The sequence below is a fragment of the Anser anser genome (assembly GCF_964211835.1).
Source record: "Anser anser genome assembly, contig: HAP1_SCAFFOLD_150, whole genome shotgun sequence".
Taxonomy (NCBI): domain Eukaryota; kingdom Metazoa; phylum Chordata; class Aves; order Anseriformes; family Anatidae; genus Anser; species Anser anser.
Genome location: NW_028153968.1, coordinates 161,888 through 189,293, shown reverse-complemented (window position 1 = coordinate 189,293; position 27,406 = coordinate 161,888). Strand labels below are relative to the sequence as shown.

The 27,406-nt window shown below is 47.6% G+C and overlaps 2 protein-coding genes across 2 annotated transcripts in view; both read left to right on the top strand.

Moving 5' to 3' along the window:
• The window catches only part of LOC310891076 (adhesion G-protein coupled receptor V1-like), a gene marked incomplete at its 5' end in the record, with an annotated part of 39,891 nt that extends 20,791 nt beyond the window's left edge, over window positions 1–19,100 (top strand). Inside the window, 8 exons of the mRNA XM_083853386.1 lie at window positions 1,243–1,418; window positions 2,260–2,384; window positions 3,227–3,393; window positions 3,479–3,622; window positions 4,869–4,976; window positions 5,463–5,715; window positions 6,344–6,466; window positions 6,675–19,100. Coding sequence (XP_083709512.1) covers window positions 1,243–1,418; window positions 2,260–2,384; window positions 3,227–3,393; window positions 3,479–3,622; window positions 4,869–4,976; window positions 5,463–5,715; window positions 6,344–6,399 — 1,029 coding nt within the window. The 3' untranslated portion in view covers window positions 6,400–6,466; window positions 6,675–19,100. The remainder of the gene's footprint in view (window positions 1–1,242; window positions 1,419–2,259; window positions 2,385–3,226; window positions 3,394–3,478; window positions 3,623–4,868; window positions 4,977–5,462; window positions 5,716–6,343; window positions 6,467–6,674) is intronic.
• Window positions 19,101–21,313: 2,213 nt separating this feature from the next.
• LOC310891069 (uncharacterized protein) lies at window positions 21,314–25,842 on the top strand. Its single transcript, XM_083853362.1, has 5 exons — window positions 21,314–21,680; window positions 23,659–23,955; window positions 24,321–24,662; window positions 25,295–25,399; window positions 25,472–25,842. Exons 1-5 carry the CDS (start codon window positions 21,329–21,331, stop codon window positions 25,570–25,572), a joined length of 1,197 nt encoding a protein of 398 aa, XP_083709488.1. The 5' UTR covers window positions 21,314–21,328; the 3' UTR covers window positions 25,573–25,842.
• The last annotated feature ends 1,564 nt before the right edge of the window (window positions 25,843–27,406 follow it).

The window sequence follows — 27,406 nt, the reverse complement described above, 5'->3', positions numbered from 1 at the left end:
GCAAGCCTAATAGTTAAGATCAAAGTAAAAATCCCATTCTGTAATTTAACATTTTAGTTAGTCTGAACTAAACAGAATGTGCTGCAACAAATACAAAAAGTAGAACAGTTGTCTGTCTTAGGATTGGAAAATAACTTAAGTATTAAGCTCACTGCCTCTATACTGTCCTCACAAGAATGTCAGCTACAAAATGAACTAGCTTAAGTTTGTGAATCCTGACTCTTCTAAGGTTTAATCACAATTCGATTTATTTATTTTTGCCAGTAAAGCTGGTGAAGCTAGTGTTAGCATATTACAGGCAATAGGATAGAAACTGAGACAAACTTTTCTTGGAAACACTGGTTTTCAATTTCTGGCCTTTAGATGCATTTGGAATCACAATGCAGCAGATCTATAAGAAGTTGGAGCCTTCTTAATATAGTTGGTAAATATGGTTTATTGTGGAAATGAACAGAAATATAAAACATTGTAAATTTTGTATTATTTCCAAATGCATCATCACTAACTTTTTATTTTGTACAGCAAGGCTATGCGTACCTATGAAATTTTTTGCTTGTTTGAGTAGTGTGAAGGATGACAGTGAGCCCCAAATGAAAGTGAAGCACTTAGCTTTCTCTAGATTGCTCTTTGCTAGTTTGAGATTGCCTTTAGAAGACCTGATCTTCATCCACAGTGGTGTAGGAGAGGGAAAGAAGCATCGAGAGGAAAGAGTATTTCAAATCTCTCACTATTCTTGCTTTTTTTTTTTCCTTTTCCTTTTCTTTCTTGACAGCACCAGTAGTGAGATTACCCTGTTTCCCTGAAGATAGCTTAGCTGCCAACTAAAATAAATTAAAACCAACTTAACTGATTACACTTATAGCTGTGTTGTGAGTATAAACTACCCAAAAATGTATGGAATAAATAGAGAACAAAAGTATGAAATTAGGATCAAAAACTTCAGAGGATCATAGGATGAGAAAAGAAAGAAAAGAGAACAACAACAACGAAAAGTGAATATGCTCATCTTAGTGTTGCACCAATGGAGGCCACTAGATGGATGGCTTTAGAACCTCAGTCTGAACTCAGTCTGAGCTTGCCTCAATTCTGTCCTCTCCAGCTTCATGAGCTGCTCTTCTCCTGCTATGCTATCCAAAGCCTTATAGTGAAATAAATTTAAAAAAAAGGTAGCACATTCTGATAGAGCTGTGTCATCATCTGTTATCATGTCTCAATAACATTGTATGCTTGTTTTGTTGTCAGACGCTGCATATTTCTGCGGTACTAGATGAAGAACCAGAAATGGATGAGCACTTCATTGTCACCCTGTTCAATCCAACTGGAGGAGCCAGACTAGGCACGAGAGTGGAAACTATGATTACAATATTACAAAACCAGGCTCCACTAGGGCTTTTCAGCATCTATACAGTTGGAAATAGGTACTTTACACTGATCAGTAAAAAGGAGATAGTTGCTCATACTCCAAAGAGATAATATTTCTCTACAATTTTGTTTTTGATGGATCGCATTAAAGAAATTCAGCAACCCAATTTGTAAATCTGTAACTTTGAAAGGTATTGTGAAATACTATTACTGCTAAACAAAAGAGTAGAAAAATGCATAAAAAGGACTATTCATAATCCAAAATTTCAATTTATTTATTATTATTTTTCTTTATAAACTAATACTTCACTAGTGCCTACATATTCCACTGATAGTATTCCATGTTAAAAGTTCCAAACCTCATATCAGTGTCCAGGAAGTCATACGTTTTATAATTTACTTTCATTTTTAAACCTGTAAAAAATATACTTTCACTGAAGGCTGTTTTTCAGAAGCAAGTGACACATATGGACTGCCATTTTTAAAAACCATTCAGCTGAAACCATACAGATTAAATAAATTTACTATTTAAATAAAAAATGTATGTATGCTATTTTATTAATACATTGATGTTTAGAGTTAATAATTTATATTAATATTTAATAATAATATTATCTAAACATTTATTACGTGAATTTAATATACTTAAATTTCAGTCTGTTTAAAGATTTTGTTGAATTGCCTATGATTTTGCATGATTGTAGTAAGGATCATTGGGAAACCCTAATTAATGTAGCTACCAGTCCATCAGATACTGAAACCTGTTATTAATATTTTCTTTTTATTTCTGTTGTATATTCTGCATCTGGAATTGTACAGTAAAAATCTTATTTTTATTACAGCAATGAATATACTATAAAATAATTTTTTCCTTATTTTTATGATTCTCACATTTAGGACAAATTTCATCATAATTGAAGAAGCCAACACTACAGCTTATTTGAAAGTTTCACGGAGTAATGGGCTTAACGTTTCTGTGAGCGTTGAGTGGGAGACATCATCAGATACTGCATTTGGCATCAGTACGTTCACTTTACAGAGAATGTCCACTGCTTTTGTAGAAGTGGAGATAGTAAGAGAGTAGCCAAGCATACAGGAGATGTAGCTTGGGAATGTAAATTCAAGTATTCAGACACAATTCAGTTAATATTTTCCTATGTAAGATTTAGTAGATAAAATACTTTAGCTGCTTAAGAATCACCTTGTCATCAGCCACTTCTGCCAGTTTCAGTAATCTCTATTTCTGTCTTTGCTGCTAATATGAACATTATTGTCACTAGCCATTTATTTATTTATTTATTTGTGTGTGTGTAATAAAATTTGTTCCGTACTACTTGTAACTCAGGATCTTTCTAACACAGTATAAATGACATGTGACATGCAAGAGTCTAGCTCCTGGAGTTTAGTTCTGACAAGACGGTGCTTAGGGACCGTCTTGGAATAAAAACATGAACATGTTGTAAATGGGGAACAAAACATGAACATTTTGTAATTTGTCTTTTTTTTTTTTTTCTTTACTACTTGCTATCTAGCTAATTCTCTTGTTAGCTAAATTCCAAGATCAATTATTATGAGTCAGACTCAAATTGCCTATATGTCTTCCATGTGCAGTTGTAATGAATGAAAAATACATTTACTGCTTAACTCTCATTATATCCTTAGCATTGTAACATTTCTATGTATTTATATACACTTATAACAAATACTAAGACACAACTTCATCATTTCTCATACTAGGTCTGGCTTTGGGAGGTAAATAATGGGAATGGGGTTAGAAAAGATCTCAAGAGTAATATAATAGTAAATAGTGTTTTTATTTTATTTTATTTTATTTTATTTTATTTTATTTTTTACTATATTGCAGGGGGTGGTATCAGTGTCCTATCTGTCTTGCAAAGTTTTGTGGAAGAATCAGCATCTGGTTGGTGTTTCTTTACCTCAAGAGAAATCCTGTACGGTGTTCTGTTGCGTATGCCTCCAGCTTTGTTTTCTACTGTCTACCAGTGGAAAGGAGTATTTGTTCCTGTTGAGGTAAATGTTTGTTTTTGAACACCAGACATGCTAGTTAATAAGGAATTTAAGTCACAATCTTACTTTTTTTTTATTCTTCTTGCAGAATTTCAGTATGTGGAATCCTACAAGTTGTGTGTCTTTCCAAATTGGAGCCTCTTCCTACCTTGTGGTTACTCATGGAGGAGCCACACAGGGAGCTTCTAACAACAGTGTGTATGCATTCATGGCTGGACACAGATTGTTGTGGGTAAATCGATTTTAATTTTAAAATCTTAAAATAGTACGGGTTGGCAAGGACCAAGGGAGGTCCTCCAGTCTGGCCATGTTTTAGAAAAAAGCACTCTGTGTGACAAGAGTTAGTTTTGTGTCCTAAAATACTACATAACTTCAGTGATGTAAGTTTGTCATAGTTAGTTGTTTACATTGTTTGTATTTTTTATATATTTACATTTGAGGGTGCAGGGAGGATTACCTGGGAATCACAGAATCACAGAATTGTCTAGGTAGGAAGAGACCTCCAAAATCACCTAGTCCAACCTCTGACCTAACATTAACAAGTCCTTCACTAAACCATATCACTAAGCTGAACATCTAAACGTCTCTTAAAGACCTCCAGGGATGGTGACTCAACCACTTCCCTGGGCAGCCCATTCCAATGCCTAACAACCCTTTCGGTAAAGAAGTTTTTCCTAACATCCAACCTAAACCTCCCCTGGCGCAACTTTAGCCCATTCCCCCTTGTCCTGTCACCAGGCACGTGGGAGAACAGACCAACCCCCACCTCTCTACAGCCTCCTTTAAGGTACCTGTAGAGTGCGATAAGGTCGCCCCTGAGCCTCCTCTTCTCCAGGCTGAACAACCCCAGCTCCCTCAGCCGCTCCTCATAAGACTTGTTCTCCAGACCCCTCACCAGCTTCGTTGCCTTTCTCTGGACTCGCTCGAGCACGTCCATGTCCTTCCTGTAGCAAGGGGCCCAAAGCTGAACACAGTACTCGAGGTGTGGCCTCACCAGAGCCGAGTACAGGGGCACAATCACTTCCCTAGCCCTGCTGGCCACGCTGCTTCTTATACAGGCCAGGATGCTGTTGGCCTTCTTGGCCACCTGGGCACACTGCTGGCTCATATTCAGCCGACTATCAACCAATACTCCCAGGTCCCTCTCGGCCAGGCAGCTTTCCAACCACTCATCTCCCAGCCTGTAGCTCTGCTTGGAAGTGGGGGAAGAAATTCTCAAGCAATCAAGTCATAGAACATTTTCTGGAAAATGTATGATAAGTTATGTTAATTCTGTAAATTAGTTGCTTATATATATATATATATATATATATAAAATATAAAGTTTTAAAAGCTATTTCATGTATAGTTTTATACATAATTTTGGAATTCTTAACATTCTATGCGTACTTTTTCTCACTATATACAATGTAATATAAAATGTATTTGTTTATATACATATGTAGATAAACATAGTCACCCTCATATTTCCCTTGCAGATACAGACTCTTTCTGTTCTGGATACCAGACGTGTGAAACATTTTGCAGTGGAGGAAGAAGACTATTTGATTATTGTGAGTCACACAAACAGTTCCAGTTCCATCCAGGTTTGAATATTCTTCAGTCTTCTCTGGCTTTAATGTGGGTAGTTTGCTTATTTCTGAAAGGATAATGAAAGGAAGTAAATCTATAAGCATGTATTTCTGACATATTATTTTTGTTTCTATTGGAAATTTATAACAGTTAAAATTCCAGACTTGTTTGGATGTATAAATACTCTCTACCTGAGTGTATAATTTACATCTGGTTTGTTTTTATTGCTACTGTTATTTCAGTTTTGAAATGTAGCATGTAAACAAAGAAGTAGCTTCTGAATATAAACCTGTTCCTCTGAAGAGCAGGCACAGCTTCTTGCAGTAGGGTTAATTACCAATTACTTACCAGTGGGCTTCTACTTTAAAGTACAGTCCACCTAAGAATATAGGAATTCAGTTCACCATAAATCTTCCCATTTTTTTTGGCATGTCATTTAGTTTTAGTTCTCTCGGTGCTAATTATGAATATATAAAGAAAAGATTTTTGTATTTCCACAGGTTTTCCAGTGGAATAAAGACATATTTGTTCTGCATCATCAGCTTCCACTTTATGGAGTTGTGGACATAGCCCTGTTTCCTAGAGGAGGCTTTACGTACCTGTTAGTTTCTTTGTCAAATACCAGCCAAAACATTCTCTTGTATCAGTGGTTGAACAACGAGTTTAGGAAGCTTCATCAAGTACCAGCAAAGGAAATAAAACATATGGAGTCCTGGATTTCTGGATCTGATGTCTTTGTAATTATTGCAAAAGGTATTTAGCAGAAAACAAAGAATGAGTTTGCTGAGTATACAATGGCTTGTTTGATAGCAAAGGCCTTTGTGGTAAAGGAGTTTAGAAAGCTATTGGAATCACTGCGGGGGTGACAGTACTCAATAAGCATTTAACCCTAGTAAGTATTTTATGAAAGTAATCTCTACTTTTTCTCTCAGAAAATAAAAGCCTTGTGCTTGTTCTCAAATACTTACAAAACAAATGAAATGCTTTCCCAGTAACAATGGGAAATAATAACTCTATTTAATCTACCTGCTTATCACACTCTTTCTAAGCTTTTCTGAGCTTTGTGCCACACACAGATCACTAGTCAGCAAAGTATACGTGTATTTTATTACAAGGTTGACATTTTATATGTCATTTTGTCTCTATGGCTACTAAAAAGTTTTTGTTGCAGTCCACAGGTTTCTTTGCAATTAGATGTTGTCTAATGTCAGTCTTAATGTTCTTGCATCGAAGTTATGCACCAAATAATAAGGAAAATAATACAATCAGTGTCACTTCATAATTAAAGCTGCCAGACTCTGGCTTTTGAATGGCCACCAGTGTGTGATTTAACTAAAAGGCAGCAAAATAATGTGAGTTTTGTCATTTTGTTCCTTGGTAGACTCTGGAAATTCTTCTGAAATTTTTGTCTGGGAGACAGGGCAGTCTACTTTTTGACACTTCCAATCTCTTCCAGTCCATGATGTAAGAAATATCCATGTCTTCATGCCTCCTTCAGGTTTAGGTAAGACTTAAATGAGATTTTTTTTTTTTCAAATCCTAGTATATAATGCTGGAATTTCAGAAATGCATGTCTTTATTTTTTCATATGTATTTATCAGACCTTAAAAGTCAGTGTAATCAGTGTTCTGCAAAGTGCACTTCTGGCATTAAGACAGTAACTTTTAAATATATGACTAAAAAAATATTCTCTTCCTCTTTGCTCCATGTAGTCCATGTCCTCCTAGCTGGTAAGGATATAACAACACTGTATGCTTGGAACTCTGAAGCGAACCAATTCTCTATAATGCTGGAAGCCCCATATGCAGATCATATCACTTCAGTTACTGCAAGGTCTCTGAACATCAGCAAGAGCTTGATTGCTTTGTCCGTTAACTCCAGCTCACAGATCTATGAACTGACCACTATTTCCAACCAGTCAGATTTTATACCTAGGTAGGCTTTTTTGTTTATATAACTTGTCTGAGACACCTTGCGTTTCTTTTTCTGTGATACTCATTTGTGATAGCGGAGACTGTTATGTTTCGTTGTATGGTGGCCTATTTCATTAGTGCTTGTTGTGGTTTAACCCAGCCGGCAGCTAAACACCACACAGCCGTTCGCTCACCCTCCCCCCTCCCTCCGTGGGATGGGGGAGAGAAACGGGAAAGTGAAGCCTGTGAGTTGAGATAGAGACAGTTTATTAAGACAGGAAAAAAATAACAATAATAATACTGATAATAGTATTAATAATAATAATGTGTACGAAACAAGTGATGCACAATGCAATTGCTCACCACCCGCTGACCGATGCCCAGCCTATCCCCGAACAGCCGGCCCCCCACCCCGACCAGCCACCCCTATATATTGTTTAGCATGACGTCAGATGGTATGGAATACCCCTTTGGCCAGTTTGGGTCAGCTGTCCTGGGTCTGTCCCCTCCCAGCTCCTGCTGCACCCCCAGCCTGCTCGCTGGCAGGACAGAGCGAGAAGCCGAAAAGTCCTTGGCCTGGTGTAAACACTGCTCTGCAACAATTAAAACATCAGCATGTTATCAGCGCTCTTCTCATCCTAATCCAAAACATAGCACCCTACCAGCTACTATGAGCTACTTAACTCTGTCCTAACTGGAACCAGGACACAACATGTCATTCACAAAGAAAAATCTAAGTGTTCGACTCCTGGCAGTCTACCAGCACAGACAGCAAAATCTGGCCTGCTGCGAGACCAGGAGATTGCAGGAGATCTTCTTGTTCACATCGCACATAGTGCATTTTTGGCACACTGCAAGATGTTGCTCAATTCGTGCCTTCAAAGAGGACAGAAAAAAGCTGCATCCAGTTCAGAGGCAGGAACAGCCCTTCTGAGAAGCATGTCCATCCCATCATGCTGACTCCATCCCATGGGAAGGGCAAGAGTCACACACATCAGGCTGAGCCGCAAGCTCTTGAACCATGTTGTGGGCACAGTCGTGGGCATCAGGGAAGAGCCCACAGTCCCCAAACAAGAGGAGAAGCACAGCCAAGTCATTTGAAACCCAACTAGAATTGGACAGCTAAATCAGCTGAAACTGAGGTAAGCGCCAAGGGTGCTTTTCCCCTGCAGTGACATGTGTCTCCCGGCAAATGAGACAGCAAGGACTGCTTGGGCTGTGCCTCCTGCCTTGAACTCGCCCAGCTGCAAGCAGCGCTGTGCGGGAGCTGAACACAAGTTCAGCAGAAGCCCTTTGCTGCTGGCTGGATACCAATGTTTGCACGGAACAGCTCGGACCACTTATGGTAGTGCTGGGCTAGCAGCTGCCCCTGGGACACGGCGTGACCCACAAGCGGCAGCAGAGGCTCTCGGCCTTCTCTGAGGCTCACCAGTGCCTGCCAGGTGTGAAATTGAGTGTCTCCGCTCTGATCCATCCCTTCCTGCTGTGCAGGTTACGGTGTGTCCACACATGGATTTAGAACCTCAGCTTCCCAAGTCTTATGGTGGACAGAGTGAAATATACCCACCATGTGCTGCCTCGTCTAACTCCTTTATGATCTCCTCTATGATGTCAGGGGATGTTGGGGAAGATTTTCTTATTTCAGCATTGTCCTTCGCTGTTAGAGGACCTGAACAGAAAGTAGGAAGTTAACTTTGGCACCAGTGCAATTTGGAGGACCAGGGCTTCGTTTGTGAAGTCAGTGAAATGACTACCCACCCCTGGGATACCAGCTGGGCTCTAGCGCAGGAAGCAGCCGAGGGTCTGGCAAAGCCCTCCCTGGGGACACTTCTGCAGCCAAAGCCCCGTGAGAAGTTTCTGTCCCAGCGCCATCTACATCAATAGCTCAGTAGGAGAGCATACCAGGGCTCGTGCCTTGACAGGGCACACACACGTGCCGGTCTATACCCTCCCACCTGCAGAGATGCCTGGCTGACGTTTGGGCTTTGAGCTGGCAGCTCTCAAAGGAAGTCAAAAGCCACAACTTACCCAGGCCATCTCCCAGAGCTTCAGTCCTGGAACCCATCTGGGAGCCTGGATCACCTTCGCCTTCGGTCCCATCTGTTGTGCCCCCCCCCCCCAAATCCCCCCCCCTTTTGTGCCTCCCCCAAGTGATCCCACCACCACCACGGGGGGGGGGGGCACAAGGAGGGCAGCGCCCCCCCCCGCCTCGTCTGTGCCCCCCCCCAAATTTTTGGGGGGGTGGGGGCTGTTTTCGGGGCCCCCCCACCCCAAAAAAAACCACGGTGGGGTCCAGGAGGGAGCGGTGTTTATGTACAGGCGGGGGGGGGGCAGAAGTGGGGGGGCCCCCCCGGGAGAACGAGGCACTTGGGTGGGGGGGGGACCCCAAAATGCCCCCCCCCCCCAAATTATTTAGGGTGGGGGTGGGGGTCCCAAAAATCTGCCCCCAATGATTTAGGGTGGGGGGGGGGTCCTCAAAATCCCCCCCCAAATCATTTGGGGTGGGAGGGGCCCTACAATGCCCCCCCCCAAGGCCCTAAAGGTAAGGGGGGGGCCCCAAAATGCCCCCCCCAAATCATTCAGGGTGGGGGTGGGGACCCCAAAATGCCCCCCCCAGGGTGTTTTAGGTAAAGGGGGGTCCCAAAATGCCCCCCCCAAATCGTTTGGGTGTGGGGGGGGAGTCCCAAACAGCGGGATTTAGGGGATTTCCCCCAAAATTTGGGGTCGGGGGGGGCGCAGGGGTAAGAAATGTATTTTTTTAGGGGATTTTCCTCTAAATTTTAAGGGGGGGGGGGGCAAAACTGCGGGTTTTGGGGGATTTCTCCCCAAAATAAGGGTTGTTTTTTTTGGGGGGGGGTAACTGGGGTCACAAATGGGTTTGGGGGAGTTTTCCCCAAATTTGGGGTTTTGAGGGGTCCCAGCAGCAGCTTCGGGGGGATTTCACCCCAAAATGGGGGGGGGGGCACAAATAGCAGCTTTGGGGGATTCCCCCCCAAATTTGGGGGTCTTTTGGGGGGGGGTCCTAAAAGTGACCTCACGGGGAGGGATTTTGGGGGGGATTTTCACCCAAAATTTGGGGTCTGGGGGGGGGAATCCTACAGGCACACCACAAGTTTTGGGGGAAATTCCCCAAATTTGGGGGTTTTGCTGGGGGGGGGGGGGGGTCCCAAAAGGAATCGCAAGAAGCGGCGGGTTTTGGGGGAATTTCCCCCGATTTTGGGACTTTTGGGGGGATTTCCCCAAATTTGGGGGGTTTCGGTGGGGGGGGGGTCTCAAACGTGGGTAACAAAGTGCAGGTTTTGGGCGATTTCCCCCCAAAAGTTTTTGTTTTTCTTTTTAAGGGGGTGTCCCCGTGCCCCCCCCCCCCCTTTGCGTCACAAGCAGCAGCTTTTTGGGGGCATTTCCCCGGATTTTGGGGCCGTTTCCCCGGATTTTGGGGCCGTTTCCCCGGATTTTGGGGCCGTTTCCCCAAATGTTGGGGCCGTTTCCCCAAATTTTGTTTTTATTTTTTTTGTTTGTTTGTTTTTGGGGGTGGGGATTTCCCTAAATTCTGTTTTTTGGGGGGGTCTCATTTGAGCCCCCCCCCCCTTACTGGGGGGCGCTCATTTGGTGTCCCCTTTCCATATTTTCAGGGGGGTGGGGGTCATTTGGGGCCCCCCCTTAAATATTTTATGGGGGGGGGGTCTTGAGGCCCCCCCCTCAGATTTTCGGGGGGGTCTCATTTGGGGCCCCTCCCCTCCATATTTTGGGGGGAAGGCGTGTTCATTGGGTTCCCCCCCTCAAGATTTTTATGGTGGGGGGGCCTCAGTTGGGACCCCCCTCTCTTTATTTTGGGGGGGGCCTATCTGAGGACCCCCCTCCCGATTTCTTTTGGGGGGGGCCTCTCACTTGCCCCCCCCTTTTTTTTCGGGGGGGGGGCGCCCTCAGTCGGGCTCCTCGTCGCCGCCCCCCTCCCCCAGGCGCCGCAGCTCCGTGCTGGCCTTGTCCTCGCCGCCCCCCCCCGGCAGCAGCAGCAGGGGGGGGGTCCCGGGGGGGCCGCCCCCCCCCTCGCTGAAGGGGCGCCCCCGCGTCTCGGGCAGCCATAGGAAGGTGAAGAGGGCGAAGCCCCCCAGCAGCGCCCCGAAGAGCAGGAACACGAAGGGGCCCATCGCCCGCTGGGGGGGGGATTTGGGGGGGGGGCCTTGGGGTGCGGGGGCCCCCCCCGGGGCGTTTGGCCCCCAGAGAGGGGCTTCCCCCCCCCCGTAACCCCCAAATTGTCCCCTGTTGCCCTCCGTCCCATTGTCTGCCCCCCATTACATGACAGCGTAGCAGGTAGTCAGGCAGAGGGTTGGAGAAAGAGGAAGAAAATCTTCAGGGGGAGTCAGGGCCAGGATGGAAAAGAGAGGAAGAGAGATGAAGGAATGGCAGGCAAGGAAAGCTACCCGTGTTGTGGCCTGAATCTTAGCAGGGACAGGCTTTGATGGGATGTTTTAAGTGTGGGCAGGCTGGCCACTTCAGGTAGGAATATCCGGAGTGGAAGAAGGAAGGTATGGAATTAAGTTGGCTAATGACTGAGACTTTGGTGAAAGTACAGGCTGGAGAAAGACAAGAAGCGTTAAAAAGGGTTATGGAAGGTGTTAAAGGTGTGGTATGTAATGTTTGACAGAGCTGTTTTTTGAATGAGTTGGGAAAGTTGAAGGAGCAGGGAAAGAGGGTGTAGGCACTATCTAAGTAACAGTCTAGAGGTTTTGGTATATTTGCTGTGGTGTTTGGTCAGTTTCCCAAGTATCGAGAAGGGGGGGACGGGGGGGGCAGCCTGCTCCACCAGGGGCCTCTCCACAGGCCGCAGGGGGCTTCGGCTCCGGCGCCTGGAGCGCCTCCACCCCCTCCGTCTGTGCTGACTTTGGTGTCTGCGGGGAGGTTTCTCGCTCCTCGCTCTCCCAGCTGCTGTTGAGCAGCAGGTTTTTGTTTGTTTGTTCGTTTTCGTGGATGTGCTCTCACAGAGGCACGGACTGTGTTGCTCATGGCTTGGCTCTGGGCAGCGGTGGGCCCCTCTGGGGCCGGGTGAAATTGTCCCTTATCTGCCACGGGGCGGTTTCTGGATTCTCCTCGTGGGGGCTGCCACTGCAGCCCCCTCCCGAACCTCGCCATCAAACACAATACACAGGGGCAGCTAGGTCATTGCTGGCCTGTAAAGTATCAGGGATTAAATTAACTAATGAAACCCTAACGAGTGATGGGGGTAGAAGGGGCTGGGGTAACAGTGCCACCTTTGGGGGGTACCAAGCTGAGACTAGGGGATAAAATGATCTCTGGGCAATTATTGTATGTACCCAAGGCAGGGACTAACTTGTTGGGAAGGGATTTGATGATGAAATTGGGCATTCAAATAGTAAATTGGTAGACTGGAATAACAGTGGTATTAATGGAGTGCTCTCAGGCCCTGAGAGCAAAGATATCTTCACCTCTGACTGGAAAGACTCTGAAGCGGGGACGGAAGCAACAATACATATGGAATTTTTACCTCAGGGGTTTACAGGGCCACCGACTAATTTGGGCAAAGTTCTAGAACAGATTTTGGAGCAATTCCAACCTCCCAAGGAGGAATTTCTGTTACAAAACGTGTATGATCGTTTATTGTCAGGACAGGAGAAAACAGTTGTGAAGGAAGCTACTAACAAGCTATTCAACTTTCTGGGAAAGCAGGGCTTGGGAGCATTGAAAAATAAATTACAATACGTAGAAAGAGAAGTCAGGTATTTAAGGCATCTAATGTCTGAGGGAAAACTGAGAATAAATCCAGAGAGGATTCAGGGAATTGTTGAAAACTAAGAAAGAACTAAAAAGTTTTTAAGAGAGATTTCTTTAAGGAATCGGGAGCCACGAAGCCTGAGGGAAAATGGATACTCCCTTGTAAGAAATGGTCCAGCAATTCGTGCCACTAAGGGGTTTTGAAGGGTTAACATTGAGGCCTGGGTTTAGGCGAGAAGAGAACAAAGGGATTTCTTCGGAGAAAAACTGCTGACTTTGCACGAATGTGCAGTAACTTCTGACAGCCGGCCAAGAGAGCACTAGATAAGGAGGAAGAATATGAGCCTCCCTGTCCGAGCGGCCCCCGAGAAACTAACAGAGACTGATAAGCAGGCGCACCTGGGAGGACTTCGGATTCGGGAAACCAATTATAATAACCCTGCCTCTTCTAGAAGTAGTAATGAATATGTATTAGCCTAGGAGCATAAAAACCAGCCGCCTTACGTAACAGGTGTGCGTCCTGGTGGAGCAGAGACTCCCGGCGCACCCAGCGCTGTTTGCTTGCCTCTATTCATTTAATAAATTGTAAACTTTGATTGTAATCCTATTTGGGACTCAGTCATTTATAACAATTGGGGGCTCGTCCGGGATGGTCTTGGTTCCTGAATTCTGACTTGATCTAGGAGGGGCGCCCCCACCATTTGGTGGCTCCTGTTCGAGTCAGGTCAGGGCTAATGCCATCTTGAACCTGAATAAGGGCAAGCAAAGATTTAGATTTTTTTATGAGCTCCCTTTGCCGGCTGCAGCACTATATTTTGCCCGTAATTCTGCGCGCGAAGATCCGAACGAAGACGACGGAGTCGTAAGTATTTAAGGCGTATACCGTTCGGTTGGGTGGGATTCGGTTGCCTGTGTGTGTGAGAGTGTGACTGAGACGGAACGTAGTTCCGAAGCGATTGTGGAGGTCTTCTAACCGCGGTTCCAATCTCCCGCGAGGGACTTGGCCGGTGAAGGACCGAAGCGATTCCTATAGGATTCGTGGGTGGGTGATAGGTCCTAAACCCCCTGCAAGACACTCTCACTAAGGCAACCAAGGGCTGTAGGAATTGCCACAGTAAAATTCCTAGATGGGTCAGACAAAATTGAAGACCCGGGACCAGAGAAAAGGGAGCAAATTACCAGACATACCACCAGAAAGTCCATTAGGGATAATGATTAGAAATTGGAACGATAGGGGCCCCAGAAAAGGGAAAAAGTAAATTAAAAATGGTTCAGTATTGTATGACAGAATGGCCAAAGGAGCCTTTAAGACCACATGTCTTTTGGCCCGTTTTCGGATCCTTTGAAGACTGGGTTTGCCAGGCCTTAAATATACATGTTAATTCAAAGGAACCTTTTAGCCAGGAGGAAAGTGATTATGCAGGATTATGGATCAGGATCTCACGTCCTTTTCCAGCCTCAATATTTACACTAAAAGCAGACGAGAAGTTTGACGAAGAAGAGAACAAAAAAATAAAAAATAAAAAAAAAGGAAAAAGAAAAAGATGATGAATGGGAGTCATTGGATAACCTACCACCTCTGTATCCTAACAATCCACCCCCGGCGGTGCATCTTGTAATCCTGTTTTGTTCTTAAGTGTTTTGACTGTGTCAAGGAGGAAGGTGGGAGCATTATCTAAGTAACAGTTTAAAAGTTTGGGTATATTCGCGGTGGTGTTCGGTCAGTTTCCCAAGTATCGGGGGAGAGGGGCTGACTGATTATCAAAGTGGTAGAATGGAGAGTCACTTCTTTGGTGGTTCGGGCCTGAGCCCTGGGAATTTGGTAAGAAGGGGGAGAGCGAATTTATTTAGGCCTCAATACCTTTTTAAACCCCCATCTTGACGGATACACAGGAGTGATTCCTTGTTTTGTGTAGGCTTACTAACAAAGTGCATGAGAAAAATTAGCATTTGGCTTGAAATTCGGTCTTATTGAAATGTAAATTTTGTGGAAAAGGTGTTATTGTTTGTCTAGAAGACCAAAGGCTGAGTGCTTCAGGTGTTTTTCCGAAGTCCTGCGGATTTATGATTGGAATGGGGCTCATTAATAATCTGAAATAGTAAAGTTTGTATGTGGAAAGAAGAGTTTAATCCCAGAGAATTGGGACATTTGGGAAGAAGATTAGGAAAAGATAGTAAAAACCTGCAATAAAAAGGTTTGCGTGGAAATTGAAACAAGGTACAGTAAGTAATATAAATAAATAAAAGGGAATGGGAAATCAAGGAAAAGGGGAAAATCCAAAAAAAAAAAAAAAAAACGTCCTAAAAAAAAAAAAAAAAAGCCTCCTTGGGTGCATATTGGCACATTGGAAGGATATTGTTAGAAATGGGGGCACAGAAAGCAAGAGGACTTTCACTAAGTATTGCAATCAATGGTGGCCACTATATAAACTAAATGGCCACTTTATGGATCAATCGACTATAACAGTGTCTTGCAATTAATGTTTTTGAGGAGAGAAGGAAAATAGGATGAAATGTTGTATAGTGATATGTTGTTTCAGCATGTTGGAGGGAAAAGGTTTGGAATTAAGTTGGCCCCTGACTGAGCCTTTGGTGTTGGCGTTAGAAAAGTACGGGCTGGAGAAAGATAAAGGAAGCGTTAAAAGGATTGTTGAAGGTGTTAAAGGTTGTGTGGCATGTAGTATTTAACAGAGCTGTTTGAAGTTGAATGAGCAGGGAAGGAGGATGTAGGAATGTTAATAGTTCCGTCTCAACCCGAGGCTGAGATCTCAAAATCACGGTGTGAGCCCTCTGGGGCAGGGGAACCGTGATGGGTCCGAGAGAGTTGTCGTGGAAACAGAAAAGCAGCTAACTCTTGAAACAACCTGAGTTCCTGTGTGAGCTCAGATTGCCAATGGGACCGCTCAGGGAACTTTCAACGATTGCATTCCCCTGACCGACCCCCTCACTGAGACCCTAATCACCCCGGAAATTATGTAAATACTAAAATCTGGTTAAATTGGCTATTGGGAATTGAGAATCTGTTCCAACAAGGTCCAAAAGAAACCCCTATGGAATTTATGGAATTTTTGAATTTCTGGACCAACTTTGAAATGCAATGAAAAAAAAAAAAATGGACCTGGCTTAAAAAAAAAAAAAAAAAAAAAGAGAGAGGCAACTGGCTAACCTCTTTCCAGGGCAATCAGCCCCTGATATCAGAAAGAAATTGTCTTAGGCTGCAGGACAAACAACAGTCAGGAATGATGGGGACCTGGGGCATCTACCCTAGCAGGTCCACTAGTTGAAATAAAGCTAGGAAACGAAGACAGAGGCTTGAATTTTTTGTTGGTTATGGGAGCTTCTTTCTCTGTGTTAATTAGGCTGTAAATGTAATAGGAGCAACATATTCAGTGTTAAATAGTTTAAAAGGACGATTAGGAACTAAGACAACTACAATAATTGGAGCCACAGGGAAAGAGGAAGAATGGTCATTCTTACGACCCCTTGATTTGCGTTTTGGGGGTGAGGAACTAACCCATAAATTTTAGTATGTACCAGAATGCCCGATGCCACTCTTTGGACGGGATCTATTAGCCAAATTAGATGCAACAATAACCTTTGAGAATGGAGAATTAATAATGAAGGTACCTGAGTCCAAAGTAGGCCAAATCCTAATGATCAAAGATAAACCCTTTGTTAATATTCCAAGAGAAGTAGAAAATGCAGTTATAGCAACAGTACAGGAAACAGATGTACCAGGGAAGTCGAAACTGGCACAACTGGTAAAGGTGGAATTAAAGGAAGGAGCCAAACCTGTTTGAATCAAACAATATCCACTTAAGATAGAAGCTAGGCACAGGAATGGTGAAAATTATTGACAAATTTCTCAAATATCAGATTCTGGAAGAATGTAAATCGGAATACAATACTCCAATTTTTCCAGTAAAGAAGCCGAATGGCGAGTATAGATTTGTACAAGATCTTAGAGCAATAAATGAAATAACAAAGGATATTCACCCGGTAGTAGCTAATCCTTACACATTGTTAACATCTGTGAAAGGGAAATATAAATGGTTTACCGTGATAGATTTAAAGGATGCCTTCTTTTGCATACCTCTTGATAAAGATAGTAGAAAATTATTTGCCTTCAAATGGGAAAACGTATTGAAGTTTTTGGACCACATATGGTAACAACCGTTTTGGAACAAAGGGGGGGGGGGGCACTGGTTATCACCCAGCTGGATGGTGAAATATCAGGCAATCCTAACTTAACAAGATGACATAACCTTGAAAACGACTAACCTGTTATATCCAGCAGTATTTCTAGGAACCGTTCCAGAAGAAGGACCGTTGGAACACAGTTGTGTGCAAATAATCGAACATACGCCAGCCACAAAGATTTGAAGGATGTACCCCTTGAAAGGTATTCAGTGGGAATACCACACTCCGTGGCACCCACAAAGCTCAGGGAAAGTAGAAAGGATGAATCAAACAATAAAACAACAATTGGCTAATTTAATGATCGAGACACAGCTGCCCTGGACGAAATGCTTACCATTGGCACTTTTAAACATAAGAACTAAACCACACAGTGAGACTGGATTATCATCGTATGAAATGTTATATGGTATGCCTTATTCTCAAGGGATGCCCCTAGGGAACAATGTAGTTGAGGATCATAGTATCCAGAAATACATAATTACCATTGGAAGGAGATTACAGGAGATAAGAGAAATTGGGATGATGACTCAGACACCACCTTTAGGATTTGCTATTCATAAAATACAACCAGGAGACAAGGTCTTAATAAAAACCTGGAGAGAAGAATCATTGAACCCCCGATGGGAGGGACTGTGCCTTGTTTTACTTACTACTGAAACAGCTGTGAGAACAGCAAGAAGGGGTTGGACCCACGCATCCAGAATAAAAGGACCAATAACTACCGAAGCCTGGAGGGTTGAGTCCACTCCTGGGGAACTGAAACTGAGACTAAAGAGGAACTGATATCCCAGCAATGAGGTTCTGCATGAATTAAGGGCACTGGATAAAGAGGACAAGTCTGAAGGGAGGAAAGGGAGAAGGCAAGACCGGGGTAGGACCCTCCACTGCGGCGTGTATGGTCTACCGAGGGAGGCAACCCCTATGGGTATTGACCGCCGAGTGAGAGTGCCTCGACCGGACTTCTCCCACACCAAGATCAGTTTGTCCTGAGAAAAATAACATGAGAACCTTTTAAACCCATAATAAAATTGTGATTAGTTTTTCCAGGAGCTGGATCACCCTGAAGGGCTGAATGGTAGCACAAGCTCTGAAAGCGGGCCCAACCCCATGATTGAAGGCGCTTCCCACACTCTCAAGATTGGACGGCGAAAAAGGCTTATAATATGACAGGTCGCCAAAGAGAACTGAATTGTGACTGTAAGTGGAAACCCAACGTGGGAGCTTGGAAGCGTGCATATACGAGTACAAACGGGGCAGACATTGTAACAGGACCACTCGGTAACAAGGACACTCTGTATTATCACGCCCCAAAGGGTAAAGATGGATGGGATGGTCATTTTCCAAACGGGACGTGGGCCCTAAAGGGACATTATTGGGTGTGTGGCAAACATGCTTACAAGAGGCTACCTGGAAACTGGTCGGGAATATGCTATGGGGGGTACATAAGACCCTTGTTCTTTTTATTGTCACAAACACAAGGAAATCATTTAGGAATAAGATTATATGATGACCTGAACAGAGTAAAACGATCTATTGATACTTCCTTATCCGGGGATAGTGCCCAAAAATGGGGAAAGGATGAATGGCCTCCTGAAAGAATCATACAGCATTATGGGCCAGCTACCTGGAACCCGAATGAGTTGGTATCAGGAGCCCGAGAACCTATTTATAATTTGAACCGAATAATTAGGTCGCAAGCTATCCTCGAAGTTGTAACCAATTAAACAGCGACGACCTTGGATCTTCTGGCTGATCAATCCACTCAGATGAGGAATGCTATCTTTCAACGTAGAATGGTCTTAGACTATTTACTAGCAGAAGAAGGGGGAGTGTGTGGAAAACTGAACGATTCTAATTGTTGTTTACAAATTGATGATAATGGAAAAGTGGTTAAGCAGATAACAAAAGAAATTAAAAAGCTAGCCCACGTCCCAGTACAAACTTGGAAGGGTATGGATTGGGATTTCTTTTCATGGTTGCCCGGTGGACCATGGGTTAAAAGGATGCTATTTTTATTTTTATGTGGTGTAATGACATTATTGTTTATACCTTGTATGATACCTTGCTTTACGTTGTTGATACGGCGGATAATAAATAGCACCCAGTTTGTGATGACTTTGGGAGAGAAAAGGTGATGTGTCGATAATGATGCTTAAGAAATGGACACCCCGAGAACTGACTGATGAAATCCAACTGCTACTAACAAAAGTTGAAGAAGAGACACGAATTGATGATATTAAAAAAAAAAAAAAAGGGAGGAATTGTAAGGAATAGTCCAGCAATTCGTGCCACTAAGGGGTGTGAAGGGTTAACATCGAGGCCTGGGTTTAGGCGAGAAGAGAACAAAGGGATTTCTTCGGAGAAAAACTGCTGACTTTGCACAGACGTGCAGTAACTTCTGACAGCCGGCCAAGAGACCACTAGATAAGGAGGAAGAATATGAGCCTCCCTGTCCGAGCGGCCCCCGAGAAACTAACAGAGACTGATAAGCAGGCGCACCTGGGAGGACTTCGGATTCGGGAAACCAATTATAATAACCCTGCCTCTTCTAGAAGTAGTAATGAATATGTATTAGCCTAGGAGCATAAAAACCAGCCGCCTTACGTAACAGGTGTGCGTCCTGGTGGAGCAGAGACTCCCGGCGCACCCAGCGCTGTTTGCTTGCCTCTATTCATTTAATAAATTGTAAACTTTGATTGTAATCCTATTTGGGACCCAGTCATTTATAACAGAGTGCTACCAGCATCTGGGAGAATTTGCCTTGTGCACGAGGACCTTGAATGCTACCGAGGACTTGATGGGAAAATATTCAAGATTTGACATCCCCAGGGCAGATCTCTGGTGGTACTGCGGAGGGAAGATCTTACGGTCCATCCTGCCATCTAACTGGGGAGGCACTTGTGCACTTGTTCAATTAGCTATACCCTTCACCCTGGCATTTGAAAGAGAAACATCACAAATACCCAGAAGAAGTAAAAGAAGCTTAGGAGTATCATTTGATGATAGAGCGTACGTAGATTCTATTGGGGTGCCTAGAGGAGTTCCTGATGTAAAGCCAGGAATCAAATTGCTGCAGGGTTTGAGTCACTGTTCTGGTGGGTAACAATTAATAAAAATGTGGATTGGATCAATTATATCTATTATAATCAGAGATTCATAAACTATACAAGAGATGCGATAAGGGGAATCGCTGAACAACTAGATGCCACCAGCAAAATGGCTTGGGAAAACAGAATAGCATTAGGTATGATGCTTGCGGAGAAAGGTGGTGTGTGCGTGATGCTGGGCAGCCGTTGTTGTACTTTTATCCCTAACAATGCTGCCCCGGATGGCACAGGAACTAGAGCATTGCAAGGGCTTACCACCCTTGCCAGTGAATTGGCAGAAAACTCAGGAGCAGACCCTTCCATCACAGGATGGTTGGAATCTTGGTTTGGTAAATGGAAAGGGATGGTAGTGTCCGTATTTACGTCCTTGATTGTCGTAGCAGGAGTTTTGACAGCCGTTGGTTGTTGCATTATCCCCTGTGTAAGGGGACTTGTCCAACGGTTAATTGAAACTGCACTTTCGAAACAAATGACCGTGGATCCACCACCCTGCTCAGATAAGATAATGATATTAGAGGAAATGGAAAGCAAAGAAAGTGAAGAAGAGGAAGACATCTACCAAATTACACCTTAGAGAAAAAAATTTTGCAAAAATCAACAAATTATAAAAAGAGAAAAGGGGGGAGTTGTGGGAATAGAAATGTTGTTTTTGCAGTGTTACATGGTACAGAAGGAAGGAATGGGGTATTGAGATGTGCTTACAGTGATAAGAAAGCTCAGCAGGTGACCTCCTAAAATGCAGACACCCAGCCTCCTTAGAGCGATCAGGTGGAAATCGCTGTGTTAAGTCAAGGCAGACAAGGGGAGAAAACATTGCCATCCCAAAAACAGGCTGGCAACTGAAGGCCAGGCATTGTCTGGGAAGCATCAGACAGATTGTGAGCCTGGATTGCCCACTCAGTGGGGAAACTGGGGAGGGTCCCGGCACCAAACAGTATGTAAACTGGGTTTGGGGACCAGGAGGCGCGCTCCTGCTCGTGGGGCGCCCGCCACTGCGATCGCGAATAAATTCCTGCTTCGCTGAGCTCCTCGCCTGAGCCCAAGTTGTTGGCTACGGAGCGTTTCTCACACCCCCAAGCCATTAAGGATCCTCCCTGGGACCCCCCCAACCCCCCCCCCAGGATATTAACCCTAACCCTAATTACACCCCTAATTAAGCCTCCCAACCCAAGCCTTTGGGTAGACCTGAGCTCCCTTTGGGAGCCTTTACTCAACCCCACACGCAACAGGACTCTGCGCCTTCTTTCTGAACAACCCCGACCCTAACCCTAATTACGCTCCTAATTAAGCCTCCCAACCCAAGCCTTTGGGTAGACCTGACCTCCCTTTGGGAGCCTTTACACAGCCCCACACACAACAGGACTCTGCGCCTCCTCTCTCCAAACAACCCCGACCCTAACCCTAATTACGCCCCTAATGAAGCCTCCCAGCAGCAGCCTTTGGGTAGACCTGCTGTCCCTTTCTCCTCCCCCCCCGAACCACATCTCCCAGCACCCCCCGGCGGGCCGTTCCCTCCCAGCTCCCCCCGTTTCCACCCCGTTTCGTCGCCCTGACGCCATCTCCCCGCGCCATGAAGCCTCCCCCCCGGCCCCGCCTGGTCCCGGCCCGCTTCGCCGAGGCCCCGGCGGGGAGGCCCCGGGCCGCGGCCTGGTCGCTGCGGGAGAAGCGATCGCTGCTGGCGGCGCTGCGGGCCCAGGCCGCCCTCGGCCTCCCGGAGCTCCAGGCCCGGCCGCTGCGGGAGAGCCTCCCCCGGCGGAGCGAGGCCGAGGTGGGCCCGGGGGGGGGCTTAATGGCCCGGGGGGGGCTTAATGGCCCGGGGGGGGTCCTTAATATGCTTGGGGGGGTCTCAGGGAGGGTCCTTAATGGCTTTGGGGGGGGGTCCTTAATATGCCCGTGGGGGGGGGGGTGGTCCTTAATAACACGGGGGGGTCCTTGGGGGGGGGTTGGAAGGGGTCCTGGGTCCCCAATTCCTCGGGGAGGGGGCTTGGGGGGGGTCCCCGGGGGGGTCCTGGGTCCCTGCGTACCCCAAGGTACATGGGGGGGGCAATGGGGGGGGTACAATGGGATGGGGGGGGGTCTGGGGGTGCACCGGGGGGAAATGGGGGGGTACATGGGGATGGGGGGGTGAGGACCCCCCGCCCCAGGGGGGGGGGACACGATTTTTTGGGTGGGGGGGGGACACGGGGGGGTCATATTTGTGGGTTTTCGCCTCCCCCCCCCTCCAGGTGTGGCTGGAGCTGGCACAGATGCTGGCAGAGGGCGTGGAGGAGGCGGCGGCGGCATTTTCGCAGGTGGGGGGGGTAAAAAATGGGGGGGGGGTAAAAGTGGGGGGGGTGGGGGTAAATGGGGGGGTGGGGGTAGATTGGGGGAGGTCGGGGGTAAATTGGGGGGGTTCAGGGGTAAGTTGGGGGGGTTCAGGGGTAAATTGGGGGTTTCAAATTAGGGGGGTGAGGGTAAAATGGGGGGGTTAAATGGGGGCTGGGGGTAAATTGGGGGGGGGGACCGGGGGTAAAATGGGGGGGTGGGGTAAAGTGGGGGGGTTGGGTGTAAAATGAGGGGGGGGGTTAAATGGGGGAGCCCAAATTGGGGGGGGTGGGACAAGGGGGGTGAGGGTAAAGTGGGGGGGGGGGGTTGGGGATAAAGTGGGGGGGGTAAAATGGGGGGCTGGGGGTAAAATGGGGGGTTGGGGGTAAAGGGGGAGTAAATTGGGGGGGTTGGGGGAAAATTTGGGGGGTTGGGGTTAAAGGGGGGTTAAAATGGGGGGGGCTGGGGTTAAAATGGGGGGGGCTGGGGGTAAATTGGGGGGGGGGGACCGGGGGTAAAATGGGGGGGTGGGGGTAAAGTGGGGGGGGTTAAATTGGGGGATAAAATGGGGTTAAAAGGGAGGGTCCTTAATGGCTTGGGGAGGGGGAGTCTTAGTAATCTGGGGGGGGGGGGGGGGGCCTTAACATCGCCAGATGGTCTCCGAGGAAGGTAACTCCTCTGGGGTCTCCTTAAACAGGGGCTGAGCTGCTGGGGGCACGGCTGGATTTGGGGTCCCACAGGTGTGACTGTCTGGGAGACCCTCAGCCTCATTCCCCCTCCCCATAACAACCCAGTGGTGAAATTGGGTGCTGGGGATTTTTCGTTATCTCACTTTGTTGAGGTCCTGCCTCGTGTCAACACACTGGTGGTGAGTGGAAACCCCTTGAGACCCAACCCCTTCCCGGCCCTCTCCTTCCCACACCTGCTCCTCCTATTTTGGGTGTGGGTCAATGGTATTTTTGTAGGGTTTGCAGCTGGGGGCAGGTAGGGAGGTGGAGACCAAACGTGTTTTCCCAGTGGCTGCTGTGGAGGAGCATCAGCGACGGGTTTTACCCTTCACCCTTAGCCTTTTCAACCCCCCTTCCCCATTTCCTATTTTCATAAATTACCAAGTTGCAGCAAAAAAAAATAAAATTGCTTGAAAGCACATTAAGGACATTTCTGCCGGCATGGCAAAGCTGCCCAGGGTGTGGAAAGGGTTTTTGCAGTCTCCTTTCTTTCATCACTTCCCGCAGCGGGACGCAACCTTGTGCTGAATCCCAAGGAGATAAAATGAGTCCTAGCCCAGAGACATTTCTGCTTTACGAGGTCCCCTCTGTGCTTTATTGTATTCCTTGAAATGAAAGCCAGTTTCTTTTATTTGCGTGGAGTTAGTCCCTTCTGCCTCTGCTCCTTGCACCTCACCTCCGTCCCCCCTGCCTGTCTCCCTCTCTATCCCCCAGCCGCAGTCCCTGCCCCGACCCTCTGGGTGCTGCAGGGACAGAAGGAATATTTCTTTGGAGACGCTGTCACGCTGGTGTGCACCACTCCCCCCAGCATCACTGGGAAGCTGACGTACCAAATTTTTGGCGAGGCTGGCTGGGCAGTTTCAGGATTTAGCTCGACGAATAACTACACGTTTGAGTTCGTCCTCTCCCGAATGCAACACAGGGGGCCGCATTTCTGCAGCTATTCCCTCAAGCAAGGTCGGAAGCAGCTCATATCCCCAACCAGCGAAAAACTGGTGATCAAGATTGGAGGTGAGCTGTGTGATTTCTTTATCTTTCTCTCTGCTTTCTCCCTCCTCTCTGAGAACTATTCAGATGCCCAAACGTGGGTGTCAGCTATCGCCCCGCAATGTGACAACTCACCTGGAAATCAGGATTGGTGGGCTTTGTGGTTTAACCCAGCCCATCGCCAAAATCAGTAGGATTTCTGGGTGGAGGATTTATCTTTCTGGGACCAGCATGGTCTGGAAGGTGGCTGCCACTGGCGCTCTTCTCATGTCGTGGCAGGAAGCCTACAATCCCAAGCTTTGCTGCATGCAGTGGGAAGGCAAACAACTGGAGATCCGTTTGTGCTGTCCTTATTGCTACGTCTCCATTTATTCCTCCCCTTTTCTCAGACCACCTTCCCCAGCCCCTGCTGATGGTGGAGTCCCCGCTGGGAGAGGTGATGGCAGGAGATCTCCTGAGCATCATCTGTAAGGCCCCTGGAGACGCCACTGTACGGAGGTTTCACTTCTACAGGGATGGCCAAGAGGTCCTCCCTATGACAGAAGGCTCTGAGGACAATGCAGCAGATCACGGGGGCAATTTAAGGACTTCCATGGTCCTCCAGCTCCCACGTGCTGGTCCCCAACAGAGTGGAAACTTTACCTGCAAGTATGAGGAAAAAAAGCCTGAGAGGTGGATCCCGTCCTTCACAAGCCAAGCCGTGTCTATCAGTATAAATGCCCAAAAGAAAGGTGAGCTGGCCATCCATCCACCCACCTAACAATCTGTCAGTCCATCCACCACCAACCCATCCATCCACCCACCCATCCATCCATCCATCCACCCATCCATCCATCCATCCAGTAACCAGCCCATTAAACCATCCCTCTCTCCGTCTGTCCATCCGTCTGTCCCTCCCTCTCTCCATTTTTTCCTGAAACGATTCCATTCCAGTCCCTGTACGTTCCTCTCCAAACTAGCTGATTTTTGCACCGGGCAGCTGCTCTATCTATCCGATCACCATCCTTCTGTCCATGACTCAGCCCACCCAGTCTTGCACCCACCTCTCCCTCCCTCTCAGCCCTTCCATCACCCCAACCACCCCAAACAAGTATCGAGCATCCCTCTGTCCACCTTTATGGCTCAGCAGCCTCTCCTTGGCCTCCCGAGCCATTGTTCCCAAATTTCTCAGTGCCTCCTGCAGAGCCAAGCAAGCGGGGAAAGTCTTTGGGTGTTCAGCACTCAGGACCTGAGCAGAATGCCTGGAGACGGAGGGGTGGGGAAAGGGAAAGAGAGATGGTGGCGGAACGATGCTCACAGCCTTCCCTCCGTCAGCACGCATGAACTGTGTCTACATCTCCTAACCTGTCCCACCCTCTTGCAGGGAAGAGCTGCTTCCTTCTTCTACGGCTCCTGGTTGTGGGCGGCTGCTTCCTCACCATCAACAGCCTCATCCTCCTCTTCTTCTGGGCCCGGGGGAGAACCAAAGGTACACCCTGAGCTGAGGGGGGAATCGCCCCACCTTTGGGCTCCCCACCACCCACCTCGCTCCTTCCCGCAGACGCCTCGTTCCTGTCTGGAGCCAGCCCTGCCGGGATCTCCCAGCTGCACGCCAGATCCCCACACACCCTTCAGGAGGAGAATAAGTATGAGGAACACTAATGAGAGGAAGATGCTGTGGGCGATTCCACCCCCTAAAGACCGCTCCCTGCTGAAGACGCATCCCAAAAGACTGGTGTGCAGCCAAACAGGTGCTCACCTGTGGGAAAACAAAGCAAGAAACGGTTCCTGGGAGGATGAAAGAAGTAGAAAGGGGTCGTTTCACGTGGTAGAGGGGAGGGAGGAGACATGGACGTTGTCGGGAAGGGTGATTGTGAAAGAGAAAATGAAGAAAGACCAGAAATAAAAATGGAAATTGTGAGGAAAAAGAAAGGAGTGAGAAAGGGTGAGAAATGAAATGGAGAGACAAACAGTGTGAGTGAAAAATGAAAGCATGGACAGAGGCTGAGACAGAGTGAGAGAGGGATGGGGAAGAAAAGGGATGCCAGGAGCATCGAGGAGGGCACGACGGTGGGAAGAGCAGGTTGGAGAGGTGAAGGAGAAGAAAAAAGGTGGAAGGAGAGCCCCCAAATCAGAACAAGCCCTTGTGCGTGTCATTAACTGGATGGCCACCGCTGTCACCTCGCCTGGTTGTCCCGGTGTGTTAGGGATGTTAGGGCATCCAGGGAGGGGTGGGAGAGCCGCTGCAGGTGGGGTGGGTGGCTGGGGGCTCTGGTGTTTGGGCTTTTGGAGGGGAATGTCCCATAGCCCATATACGTGGGAGCTGTGGGGCTGCAATAGGAGGATGCTGGAAATGCAGAGACTGGGAACGTGTGAAAATGTGGAGGTGGCATTTGAGCCCCTGGGGGTGGCGTACAGGGAACTGGGGGGATATTGGGGTGGGACGTTAAGGAGTGAGTGGTGGATATTTGGGGCATGTGCGGGGCTATGGGATATGGCATGCCACCAGCACTGGATATGAGGGGAATGCAGGGATGTGGGGAAGCTGCGTGATCAATACGGGAACCTGAGCTGATGGGGGCGCGCTGGGAAATCTGGCTATGGATGGCACTAAGGACAGGGGGCTTTGGGGATACGGCAGGCTGCTGGGGAGGGATATGGGGGCAGGAAGGAGATGGCGACCCTGCCGATGGGATACAGAGCGACTTTGGGGCAGTATGAGGCTGTGAGATATGAGGATAGCGGAACCGCTCTCTCCTGTCCTCCGCGGCCTTATCTCCACCTCGCAGCCTTCCTTCCCCTCCAGCCTCTTTCTGCCATGCCCTCAGCCCCCGGCAGCCAGCAGTGGATGAGAAAGAATCGATAGAGGGGAGGGAGCGTGCTGCCGGGCCATGAGGTCCCAACGCTGCTCCGTGACACCGGGAGGGCTGCGAGGTCACAATACCTCTCGGTGATGCAGTGCTGGGCCGTGACATCCCGACACCCCATTGTGACGCGGGGCCAGCCCACAGGCACTGCTCCGCACCGGTCCTGACAGCAGCAGTAGCTGCAGCTGCAGCGGCGGTGGTGGAAGCATGGTGCGAGTGTGGGGAGCCACGGCCCCTGCCTGCGTCCTCTTCCTCCTCCTGGTGGCCCTGTGTGCCCGGGGTGCCCAGGCTGCGCCATGGCGACCACCGGGAGCAGGTGGGTGGGCAGGGCCGGGGCCAACACCAAACCCTGGGCGGCATGGTGCTGCGCGGCACGCGTATGGATGGAGGGGACGGGGACGGGATGGCAGCAGGGCCGGGCGGGCACCGCGGGCAGGGGGCAGGCAGGAGGCAGAAGCCCCGCAGGGTGGCACGGTGGGGCCGTGGCTGCTGCGGGGTTGTTTCCTGCCGGGGGGGCCGGGAGCGGCGCTGGGGCCGAGAAGCCTGGGTCTGAGCCCCTGTGGGGCTGAGGCCGCTGGCCCCTCTTGGGAAATTTCCACCTGCATCTTTGTCCCGTGACATTGCCTCAG

Bases quoted from the DNA above. Each gene is read 5' to 3' on its own strand.
- LOC310891069 (XM_083853362.1), top strand. From the start codon at position 21,329: ATGAAGCCTCCCAGCAGCAGCCTTTGGGTAGACCTGCTGTCCCTTTCT. The intron at 23,956-24,320 runs GTGAGCTGTGTG...CCCTTTTCTCAG, and splicing joins ACTGGTGATCAAGATTGGAG to ACCACCTTCCCCAGCCCCTG. The intron at 25,400-25,471 runs GTACACCCTGAG...TCCTTCCCGCAG, and splicing joins GGCCCGGGGGAGAACCAAAG to ACGCCTCGTTCCTGTCTGGA.